Source organism: Mytilus galloprovincialis, chromosome 12, assembly GCF_965363235.1.
Source record: "Mytilus galloprovincialis chromosome 12, xbMytGall1.hap1.1, whole genome shotgun sequence".
NCBI classification, from domain to species: domain Eukaryota; kingdom Metazoa; phylum Mollusca; class Bivalvia; order Mytilida; family Mytilidae; genus Mytilus; species Mytilus galloprovincialis.
Genome location: NC_134849.1, coordinates 45,567,049 through 45,580,222, shown reverse-complemented (window position 1 = coordinate 45,580,222; position 13,174 = coordinate 45,567,049). Strand labels below are relative to the sequence as shown.

Genomic DNA, 13,174 nt, shown 5'->3' with positions numbered 1-13,174 from the left:
GGAGCGGGATTAAACGTTTTAATGGTACCAAACCTTCTGAAACAATATTTTATTATTACAACTTAGAAAGATGTTTGTTTTAGCTAGTTATAAAACCAGGGTAAGACCACCATATGCATTTTTTTGTGAAAGCCTGAACAAAGTAAGGAAAAGCGTTCATAAAACAACATCTTATAGAAGTGAGAAGAGCTTCCAGTTGACAGAGAAAAAAGATAAATATCTTAAGTTCCTTATTGTAGCGATTGTCCTTAAATTGAGAAGAAGAGATTATATAACATTTATATCGTAAACATTTCCGGCAAACAACATTCTGCTGGTTTCCATTTTAGAACTATTACGCATATCTTATTCAGTTTTGCTGTTAGATGTGTCTGTGTATCTATAAACGTTATTATTGTTAATTTTCGTTGGGGTTAAACTAGTATATGTATTTCCGGTATTGATATGTGTTGTTTATGGTTGCTGTTTGACGATTATATTCATCAATATCATTGAAAAAAATAAACCATCAAGATGGATATCAGTTATCATTTCAGAGTATATAATTTTGACATCTGAAAACTCGCACAATACTATTATCAGCTACAGATCTCAAAACTTCCAACAGTTATTTGCTTTCTTTCTATAATTAATTTTTATCAATAATAGTCATATTTGATTTTAGTGACGAAATTGAAATGCAGATGTTTTGTTATCGAAATATGCGAAAAGAATAAAAAATATACATTAGATATGAGTTATAATGAAACGATATGATGTAAGACGGTTGATATTCTTCAAGCTGTCTGTCGAGAAGCTAAAACAATGTACAGTACTCTTTGATCTTTTCCCGTCCACTAATTAGTTTGAGCATAACGACTGTGCGAAGGATAATCGAAAATATAAACTGAAAGAAAAGGGAGTAAGTGTTGAATGAACTACACGTGCTTTAATCTTTATTTATACAAATATTTATAAATTTTCCTTTAATCTGTTTATGTCTTGCTCTACTGTTCAGTTCACCATAAAAATAACCATTGACGGTTGAATTGTTGATACATTGTTTACGCTAGATAGTCGGTTTTCTAAAGGGTACTAGTTGCTTGACCCTGCATGTTGACTTGTTCTCATATGAATTATATCGTATAATAACATTTTATACATAACAAGCAATCACGTTGAATCACATCTGTGTATCTCGACAAGTGAAACATTCAGAACTTGATGTCGTTTGATCGCTTTTGTCTTTGATTGATATCCTATTTCAATAATAAGTACATGAACATCAAGATTTATTTGAGTATACCAAATTTAAAAAAAACAAACTTTTCTTAAATCAACAGAAGTATGTTTCAACTCTTCGCGCAATGCATTGTTTATAGTAAAACCTACAGTTATGTATCTTGTATACAGATAAATGTTAAACTGTAGTTTATCAAGGTTTTTATACTAGTAGTAAATGATAAACAAATGTTGTTTGTACTGTTGTATAGTTAAATTCGACACTTTCATACTTTAGTATGAGGTTTGGTTTTTAAATATTTAGTTACGAGCGTATGACGGATGATCTATCTATTCCAGTACAGCAGTCACATACGCAATGCATCACTATGACAATAACAGTGTCACTGTTATGTTTTATTCCAAGCTTAATGCAAAACCAAAATGACGAATCAAATAACACTCAATGAAAAACTACAGGAAGAAAACACAATCTGACCATTACATATTTAATTTCCGAGCCTAACAGTCCGTATATATTCTACCTACAATTTTCATGTTTGATTGTTAAACCATTTTCCAAACTTTGGTTTGGCGTAAAAATCGATCGAAATAAAGACCCATGTACGCGAGTAATCTTCGACATCACAAGACTTAGTGTGGTTTTCTTTCAATCACACACAATAACTAAAATATATGTAACTTTCGAATACAAGTAAAAATGGTGATAAAGTTACCAGAGGAACAGTCAAACTCATATATCGAAAATAAACTGACAACGCCATTGCTAATATAATACAAAGACAAACAGACAAATAATATTACACAGGACACAAATCAGAAAACTAAAGACTAAGTAACACCAACCCCACCAAAAACTTGGGGTGATCTCAGGTGCTTCAGAAGGATAAGCAGATCGTGATCCACATGTGGCACCCGTCGTAATGTTTTTACTGTTTTCCTTTACCTTCACATTCTTGGAAGTGATAAATCCAGAATATGTCTTTTCCGATTACCAGTATCTGAAATTAAAAATATTAAAAAATATCATTGTCAGAATTTTTTTGACTATGGTGATGGTGTTGTATTTTTCATTGGCTTTTCTTTGAGCCCTTTATAAATCCCCAATACAACGGTATCGAAGTAATGAGCGTACACATTACACTGATTTACTGTAAATCGCAAAAATGGCACTTACAATATGAGAAAAAAATATGACCTGGCAAAAGTAAATCTATATATATTGCAGTTTTAATAAAAAAAAAAGTCAGACAGATAACACTGTTGAAAATTGAAATGCAGATCGACTTTGAATAGTAGTAATATTATTTATTAGTTTATACGGCGGGTTGTAAAGTCATGCGTTATCATAAGGTTTTGAAACAACCTCTGTACAAGTTTATCTTTTTTATACGAGATATGGGGGAATATATCTGCTTTGTTAAGTACTGCCCCTAATCTATTTCTTGTTTCAAGGTTGAACAGGATTTGGAAAGTCCTTAGTAACAAAAAATGGGTATGCGATGGTTTCTGGTAATAGGCTCAACAACGTTGCGTGGTTTTTAGTAACTTTACTTTGTGCATATTAGGTGTATATGATTGTCAATTTTTCTGCCATATTTGAAAAAAAATCATCTTTAAAAGATATCGTTTATAACATTTTTTGGCTCCATATGTCTTTATAAATAATATTGTTTTTGATATACCTTTCGCCATTGATGCATTCTCAAGGTCAACATGTTTTCCTCGAACAGAAAATGGTCCTGTAAAATAGAATAAAACAAGTGTTAAAATATTCATTTACACTATGATAAATTTTTGCCATCAATGGAAATAATAGATGGCAGACAATGACTTTATACACCTGAGAATCACTTGTTAATCCCTTTGACTGTCCCTTTGGTATCTTTCGTCCCTCCTTTGTTAAAGATATATTTTTTAAATTTTTTAACTTCCTGTCATTCATATTCATAACATAAATAATTCAACAATATAGTTGTTAATTCAAGAATCAAAATTGATGCACCAAGAAGAGGAGAAAGTATAATAACGAATGATGTGACAAAAGATCCCATTAATACTAGAAGATTTAAAAGTAAAAACATGGACAATGCAATAATGACCTTTTAGCAATTCAATATTGTTTGTGTTTTGATGAGTGAGCAATGGAAATTAGTAATAATTTTTCATCGTCTTCTGGGATCTTGAAGTTTCAACATTAATTTCAGTAAATAATGTTTGTAACACTCTCTGATAACTATATAAATGTTGAAAATATACCAACAAACCTATATAAAGGCGACAGTGGTATATCGCTGTTCAAAAGCCATAACTCGATTGACAGAAAATAAATCTGGGTTACAAATTAAAACCGAGGGGAACACATCAACAATAAGAGGAAAACAACGGAACAATAGAAACACTGAAGGGTACAAAAAAAAATATGGTTTTGTGGCTAACCAGACTTTCCGCATATATGGCAATTTTAAAATTACGGCTATTGTTACACTTAATTCCGCAATTGTTAGAAAAATTAGAAGATATTTTTAGAACACATATTACATATACTACTAGTATATCGTTTATTTAAAGAAAAATGAAGGTAACAGAAATTAAACAAGAATGTGTCCCAAGTACACTGATGCCAAATCCGCACTATCATTTTCTATGTTCAGTGGACCGTGAAAATGGGATAAAATCTCTAATTTGGCATTAAAATTAGAAAGGTCATATCATAGGGAACATTTTTTACTAAGTTTCGAGTTGATTGGACTTCAACTTCACCAAAAACTACCTCAACCAAAAACTTAAACCTGAAGGGGAACAGACGGACAAACGGACAGACGAACGGACGGACGAACGGACGAACAGACGAACGGACGCACAGAACAGAAAACATAATGCCAATAAATGGGACATAAAAACAAAATCATTAAGCATTTCAGATTTGGGTTTATGAAATCGTTTTGCCATACATTAAGCAATTCTTTTAGCCGAAACATGCGAAACGTATATCTTTCCTGGAAAGCAATGATACCTAAAGGCAAGCATGTCTTTTCCGGAAAGAATGTTAATTTGTTTCCTATTACATAGTAAATATATAGTAAATTCATATTTACTTAGTAGCTGTTTGTCCCGTTTCACAACCAAATTGATAGATGGAAAAAGTGGAGCTTTTGGTTGACCTTTCCATTTTGCATCTGCAATAGATATAAACAACTACTTATTTTTGAAAGCTTTTACAAAACAAACCAATATGATTTATCAGAATGTTTTTTATAACATATTGTATTTGAAATATGCATTGTATCTTCTTTTTTGTAACTCAATGACATTATATTTTGTTAACTTAGAATCAAATATACCGAAAACTGTTAATTAGTTTTCGCTATCATTATTCCTTCTTCACGATCATTGTGTGCTTATAAATGTTTGCACTTTGTTTTTGAGTTGAATTTGTTTTGATTGCAAAAAGTAAGCCTCTATTACATTCTTTCTCGCTGTACTAGTTTTTGATAGAAATGAACCAAGTGAGGAATAGGGACCGTTAAATATCATCAAAGAATGATGCTTTTATATAAGAAAAACAATTCTAGCTTTTTATCTTTGAATACACTGTAAGTGTTCTGCTTTTACGCACAAGTTACATTTACTTTTGTTTAATAGAAATTATAGTATTTCATAACAGCTTACCTGAATTAGAATATCTCACTACAGCCATCTGCCTCGTTGGTATAAAATCTGCAATAAAATGCATGATTTACAATTTATGTTAAATTTCACCAAATAACATGGAAACATAAGAGCTGTATAATTTATTGCAAACCAATATAGATAATTTAAGTTGAAATCAGTTCTTGACAGGTTAATGAACTATTTTATACGTTAACACATATCATATCATGGAAGTTGAATAGTTTGCAGCATAGACTTTGTCAAATAAATAGAGATATATCTATAAGCTATGAATACAGACTTTAGTCATAAGAAATAAAGTAGAAATGTGGATGTAAAATATACTTCATATTCTATTGTTGTGTGTATAAAGTCCCTTTCAAATACATAGATTTTCTAAACGAGTTCTTATTGGTTACAAAAAAATCATCGATCCTTAACGATGATTGAGACCACTTTTACAACTGATGTAAAAGCTATTTCGAGCCATAACGAGCTATGTACAGCTTATGCAATAACTCAACATATGTATCGGGAATAGTGTATTCGCGTCAGCCACGCGTTTCGTCTACAAAAGACGCTGGAATAAAATAAAAGTTAAAAGGCAAAAAAAAATAAAAAAAATACGAAGTTGAGAAGCAATGAAAACCACAAATTCCTAAAAGTTTAGCTAAGGTAATCTATTCAAAAATGCAAAATGCAAACAGATGATGATTCGTGTCAACACACAAGTAATGACCACTGGGCTGGTAGTACCCACGGGATAATAAAAAAACACTAGCAGAGGCATCGACCCAGTGATTGTAAATAAACTCATCACAGCTACAAGGAATGTTTTTTTTTAAATTTGCGCCAGACGCGTTTTTCGCCTACCAAAGACTCATCAGTAACGAATTATAACGTGTTATACCGATGTGGATACAAAATAAAATCACAAAAATACTAAACTCCGAGGAAAATTCAAGGCGGAAAGTCCCTAATCAAATGGCAAGATTAAATGATAAAACAAATCAAACGAATGAACAACTGTCATATTACTGACTTGGTACAGGCATTTTCAAATGTAGAAAATGGTGGATTGAACCTGGTTTTTTAGCGCTAAACCTCTCACTTGTATGACAGTGGCATCAAATTCCATCACATTTACAACGTTGCGTGGGTACGACAAAGTTCCACTATTTCTTTCGAGTTTTAAGAATAACCACGACCAACTTATGGGCAATTCAGGACATTTCATCATGCTGTAAAAAGTTAATTACAGTTTGCTATTCACCAAAGTCACCACTTTTCACCATACTCACCAGTTTTCACCAAATGTGTTAGTTAGGCATTGTTTACGTTAGTTGCTAATATTAACGAAATATTTACTATAAATTAAATGGATTTCTTCTGACACCTAAGAATCCATAGAAATGAGACCGAATCCACATTTGTTATAACTAATCATCTCTGAATCTGTATGGGGTCAGTATTGAACTGTATAACGATTGTATCGAACACAGTAATGGTTATTAAAGAAAAACAATAAGATAAAATAACATTAATAGATGACGTCAACATTAATTTAAGACCCAGAGGGGTCTCACAGTCACGTCGCTCAACAATTATTTCATCACTTTTATCCATAAGTGCGACTATTTACAGGCTTTTATATCCTTCCCCAAATCGTAAAACAAAATGTACTAATTCGTTAAGTATACATATCTATTTTAACTCGTTATTTTACGTAAAGTAATTGTACATATTGTACCAACTCGTCAAAATCGGTAAGGCCATCGTAACACAACCCAAATGAAATAAACGACACGTAAACACTCGTAAGTATCCGTATATGATCCATTTACAAATCGTAAACTAACGGTAAGAAATCGTAAAAAAACAATTGTTACGAGTCATTTACGAATTCTTTAAAGACGTTTTACGTATTACGTATTGTTGCAAGCGGTTTAATAGCGTTTGTTATACATACGGATTGTAACAAGTTATTTACGAAAGAATCAATCCGTGGACAATCATTAGAAGATTTTGTCAATGTAACAATACCTGTGTCTCATTACAAAGATCATTAAAAGTCCATAAGACTCTCCGCGAGTTGTGATGAATAATATGCAGCCAGTTATTAATAGATGTTTGCAACTGAATACGATTAGGCGATTCGCAAGAATAATCCGTGTATGTAGAGGAGCATAACTAAGGACGAACCATATATCTCGAGGTTAATGTTTGGGCACATCAGGTTTTGCCGCTGCTTACCTTGACTATTATGTGTATTACAATGTTTTTTGCAAATGTATATATATATAAGAATAAAAAAATATGTTACGATTGCAATTATCAACCAGAGACAAAATGACGTAGAATAATCAGGTTTACTTACCTTTGTATCTTCGGATTGATGATAAATACTTCTTGTTTGTATTAGAAATCGAAGAATTGACTGGCTTTTTTAACACTTGTTCTAAAAACGAAATGCAGAAAAAAAGGTATGATGACTCGCAGCTGATATTTTACAATATGTATGTTACTGACCATATGAGTATTTGGACCGTACGCGTACGGTCTGGAACGTATATGTATACTCGTACGGTCCGACCATACGCGTACGGATGGACCGTATAAGTATACTCGTATGGTCCAGTACTGACCATACATGTTATTGGTTATTGGATCATATGGGTTAAATTGAAACAGACATTTATCAATATCTTTATTTTTATTTTTACAAATTGCTATTATTACAATTAGATGGATAAAATGAACAAACGAACAATTGAAGTTAAATATTAGCTTAATTGTATAATTATCTGATTCCTATTTTAGTACTCTCGCCCAAGGTGAAACTTGCTACCACAAGTAACGTATTTTTTCATAACATTTCTAAAATTACATGTTTGCAGTTCATGCATGCTCCCTTTGTTTTTTGTAAAGTTGCTAAATATTCTAAAACAATTGCCCTCCCACATAATGTTATCTTCAATTTCAGTGATCATAATTCAATTAATGTATTACAGATCAACATACTAAATACAAGAGATAAACAGATTTAATTAGCGTGAATTTTTTGAATAATTAAATATAAAGTTTTTATTTCAATTATGTATCAATTTGAGAGTTAAGTTATGGTGATCTGTTATATGCATTTGTATCTAATAAACTTGACCAACTTCTTAATATTAGTCAGATCGTACGCGTACAGTCCGACCGTATGAGTATTTTGAATAGGTACGCATACGGTCAAGACCGTACGCGTACGGTTCAAATACTCATACGGTCTGGAACATGTATAGGCAAACAACCTAATAATCGGTACAACACAATGACGCTGATAATTCTTGCTCACGTATCAAATCCACGATACGAAAGTTACAGGGCGATTGATCAGGCTGGTGCAGGCGATAGGGAGGATTATATATATATAGATAAAAGCAAGGTACTTTTCTTATCGTCAACACTATCATACCGAGTCCCCGTTTAAGAGGGATGATACCCGGGTCAATATGGAAAAGGATAACCATGTTATTTTATGGTCAGTATTAAGCTTTTTATCATATGCTATCTATGTATGATTGCAGCCAATCTAATAACCCCTCGTCAGACCAACCAAGTGACGTAATGTACACATGTCATGCATGATATGCGGCAACTTTTGTTTGCATCTGATCTTAAAATATAATCAAACCTGAAATAGGTCGCTCTGTCCGGCTTTGTTGACTTGCTTGTGGAAGTTTGGGTAATCTTGTGAGAACTTCTGGAGGTTCTTAAATCAGTAATGAAAATACAATATATATCATTAACAATAAAGCACTTCTGAAAGAAAAACAGAAATTATATTATGTGAATTGTGATTATAAAATCTCATTTTCTGCATGTTTTCTCTTAATCGATTTCTGACTTTCAAACAGCGGTATATTACTGTTGCCTTTATTTACTACACAATATTATTGCACCATTGATATAGATTTTTAAGAGTTTGGTTATCGTCGCTAGCATTGGCCTTCTTGTTACCATAAACTTCACAATAGTCGTCAGCTTTATTATAATGATAAATGATCTGTATTATATAACATCTTCCCATCTTCTCGTCTAGAGTATCTTAGATCACCCTTATTTTTTGAAAGGTTCGTGGTCTGTTTATAAACTGTAGTTTTATAGGTTATCCTGGCCTGTAATCGTTATCTTCTATCATGTCTACGTAATATGTTCTCTGTTGGAAAGTTGTTTGTTGTCAATCATACCACATCTTCATATTATTATAAAAGTTATCATGAAATACCTGATGTCGGTCTAGTGTAAAACAAGGAACTTGAATATTTCTTGTAAAGGTGAGCTAGTCTCTTCTTCTTCAAATCGTTTTTCGCTGAAATTTAAATTTGTAGCATTTTTTGACATGACACATGTTCAAACAAATTTCATAAAAATGACGACGAATAACGATGTGAGTTTTTTTTTCACCCCTAGAAGTCACGTAACTGCGGAAAGCAATTCAACAAAAAACGTTTTAAAGAAAACAGATGTTGTCTTTTTCGCGCAAACCATAGTGTAAAACTATTTACAGATCATATAAGCAATATAGAAACGGAGGTTTTCCCCTAAGATTGGAACATATCAGTTTCATTTAACTAAAAGTACTTGAAGTGCTAATCGGACATGAGTGCAAATATTGATATATACTAAAGTAGATTGCTAGATTTATTAATTTACCGAAAAATCAGTTTAACGAAAAAACAGAACTATGTGGCATAAATAGTATTATATATCATTTAAGAAACTCGATACTAAGTAAAATGAAAGTTATGTGAATTGTTTAATTCCGTGTATTTCTTGATTATTATGTGACAAGAACTTTGATATTTTTGAAAATTCTTTGGAAGACGTGATAGCAGTTAAAAGTAATAAATTATAAAGAAGAATTGTTTGAAAACTTACTGTTCATTTGATCGTTCAGAACTGAGTTTGTCCTGTCTAATCTAACATATGATTTAATTGTAGACTCCTTCGTAGCAATATCAGTATGAAGGGTATGAATCAGCCGATCTTTCTGGTCATTAGCGTTGGTAATTTTTAGTTGATCCTGCTCCAGCAGGAATATCTGTTTGTCCTTCTTAACACAGTCTTTGCATTTCAGATTAGGAAGTGGATTTTTTTCTGCTTGTAAATTTAAGACTTTCTTTTGGAGAGTAAAAATTTCTTTGTCCTTCTCTTTACATTGCTGACATTCGTTAAGTATGTCCGGTGTGAGAGTAAGTGGTGACATAGACGGCTCTGTTGAAAACGTTGCATTTCTGTCTAGCAGATTTTCTCCAGCTTTTGTTATTTCTTTATCACTTACTTCTTTGATAATGAATTTTGATGGATCTGGATAACAGAGCAAATATAAAACAAAACAATATAACGACGAATGAATATCTAGAAAGATCAAAATATTTCAGATGTAAAATAGAGGCTAAAGATATAAAACTCATAAGCCATTGCAAAAGAAGAAACAGACAAAACGACAAATAACAGTGAACAAAACACAACATAGAAAACTAAAGACTTGGCAGTATGAACCACACCGAAATCAGAGCATGCATTCACGTTCTCTGGAAGGGAGAACATATCTTGCACTATATGTGACACCAGACGTTTCGCTGATGTAAGAACAAATAAAATGCACAGTATATTTCAGTAGGTCACATTCGTCGAAAAGAGACATGAATGGGGTTACGACAATTGGATCAATTTAGACTATACAAAAATTAGCAAGTACTAAAGCAGACTTATTAAATAAATTGGAGACTACAGGCCAGTACAGTTAGGTGCATTTAAGTACTGTTGAGATTATGTCAAGTCTCATCAAGCAAAATATGTGATCAACCTTATTAAACTCTGAGCAGTTTGAAGTGTATTGGTAATCATACCACATCTCCTTACTTTTTTTACTTACAATTATTACATACAGGAAACATTTATCAATCATCCTTCTTACGGTGAGTTTTAACTATAAAAAAAACACGAAAACTTCATAAAAACTTCTAATATTTGGTGTTTTTGCAACTTAAAAAAATTAACTCAAATTATCTTACCAATACTATTAACACCCTCTATTTTGAAAGTGACGTCAACAGAAAAGTTGTCTGCAATATGACACATATGAAACAATTTATGCAAAACTTCTGACGTCACATCTCTCAGTGTACTCCTGTCTTCAAACAATGTATGCGATAGTTTGGCCTGAATTGACACCAAATCTGACTGAACAGAAAGAGAATGAATCTTCATAGACTCTGTACTAATTTCATCGACACTGCTTTGTATATCGTTGACTCTATCTAGTTGACAACTAGTTTTACCAGAGATCTGTAGTATAATCTCGACATTATGATAGACCGCATCTGAAACAGAGTCATTTTGATCAGAAAAAAGATAATATAAGAATAAAATATTCAATTTCAGTTGCTAAAGGTAATTAATGTTTGACATATTTTCCTCTTTTTCTGTTTTTATTTTATAAAAAGTATTCTATTGAGAGCATGATGATTTCGAAAAAGAATATAAATATCCATAAAAATAAGCAAAAATATATTTGGTGCGGTTTTTCAAATAGCAATTCTAGTAATATACGTTTATACCTATTATGTCATTCTTTTCTTCTATTTGATTGATATTCTCTGGATTTATCAAGTCTTCCTCTTCTGTTTGAGTCTCCATATCGGTCAAATCTACTTTCTCATTGTGTTCATGTTGTATACTTTGATCATTATCAATGACCTTATTTTGAATATCGCCTAAAAAAGATTCAAATGCTATTAAATGTTTAATAGCCTTTTCTTACTAAGATGAAGTTAATAAGCAAAAGAACTGTTAGCAATTTAAACGAAACAAGTTTGATCGATGCAATCTTTTTAAAAATAAGATAAAGAACTGTTAGCAATTTAAACGAAACAAGTTTGATCGATGCATTTTTTTAAAAATAAAATATATCATTTACCAATTAAACATTTGTTCACATTTAAGCATATTTGGAATTGAAATAATTTAGTTATATCTAAAAATGAAAATAAATCCAGATGAGAAAAAAATATAGACACATGCACATACACACACCAACAAAAAACATACTTATGCTGTTATTAGTTTCTAGGACAACAGGAACTACAGTCGTTTCTATGGTAACACATTTCTTCTGCATGTTCTGAGTAGGTGCATTCACTCCAGAGATCACAGGGTCCTTTATTATAATCTTGTTGTAGTCGTTATCGTGTTTTTTTGGTTCTACAATATCGAAATATTATTGTACGTGTATCATGTTATATGGTTTGGAGGAATTTTACAGAATAGAGAATCATGTGTCAAATCTTCAGGAAAATGGACAAAAAAATAAAGAATACAGAATAGAAATATAACAGGCAAGCAGTATAAGAAATAGAGAAAAATTACGAAACAATAAAGAATACAGAAAGGAAGGACCAAACATGTTAGAAACTTGTTTTTATCAGGTAAATAGTTGTAGGACATATTTACAGACAAACTAATTACGGATTAAAGGATCGTGTATAACTAAACAACTCAAAAACTTATGATACTAAAGGAATTATCATAGCATTTCCATTACAAAGGATGGTCGTTTGCAACATAATTATGAAAATGTTACCTTCTTTGTCATGCGCTTCCATACCATCCGGTGGAAGTCGCTCAACTTCCGTTTGGTCTCCATCTAGATTCTTGAGCAGGTTTATCATTATAACTTCTGAAGTTTACAGAAAAGTGTTTTATCAGTGTTTTACAACTAGTATCTAATAATCATTCTATAACACATTATATACACTTAGTCTAAAATTACCATCGAATTATATTGTACTTTGTACTTTTGTGAAGTTTTCCCTCCGTCCGATTTGACAAGTGACTATAGACTTTCATAGATGGACAGATAGTCTGTCAAATCAAAAGGTATCTAGCTCGTTATATCATTTATGTGTTAATTTATAGTAGCCAGCAGGGCCTCATTCAAAACATTTAAAAGGTGCTGATATGACATTAACACACAAAATAACTAGATTCGTTTGTAGAAACAATTTTCAAAATAACTATCTAGTACTGTTTATATGATGTCTAAACACGATGTAATGTTATCCATACCGTTTACAGTCTATGGAAGAAGCGAATTGATAAAAACGTTTCTCATATCATATAGCGATATTGTCCTATATAATAGCGATATGTTTTTAATATTAAAAATTTATGAATGCGATATTTTTCTAATATAACTGCTATAGTTTTCTAATATAAAATGAAAACGATAACACGTCACAATGCATGT

The 13,174-nt window shown here is 31.7% G+C and overlaps 1 protein-coding gene across 1 annotated transcript; it reads right to left on the bottom strand.

Annotated features, from left to right (window-relative positions):
- Positions 1–345: 345 nt before the first annotated feature.
- On the bottom strand, positions 346–12,596 carry LOC143053683 (uncharacterized). The gene is made up of 12 exons (XM_076226471.1): positions 12,509–12,596; positions 11,977–12,129; positions 11,487–11,642; positions 9,802–10,230; positions 9,149–9,232; positions 8,555–8,632; positions 7,253–7,333; positions 4,894–4,941; positions 4,320–4,400; positions 2,907–2,963; positions 2,168–2,222; positions 346–886 (listed from the first exon to the last, which is right to left on the bottom strand). Exons 1-11 carry the CDS (start codon positions 12,594–12,596, stop codon positions 2,170–2,172), a joined length of 1,308 nt encoding a protein of 435 aa, XP_076082586.1. The 3' UTR covers positions 346–886; positions 2,168–2,169.
- Positions 12,597–13,174: the final 578 nt, after the last annotated feature.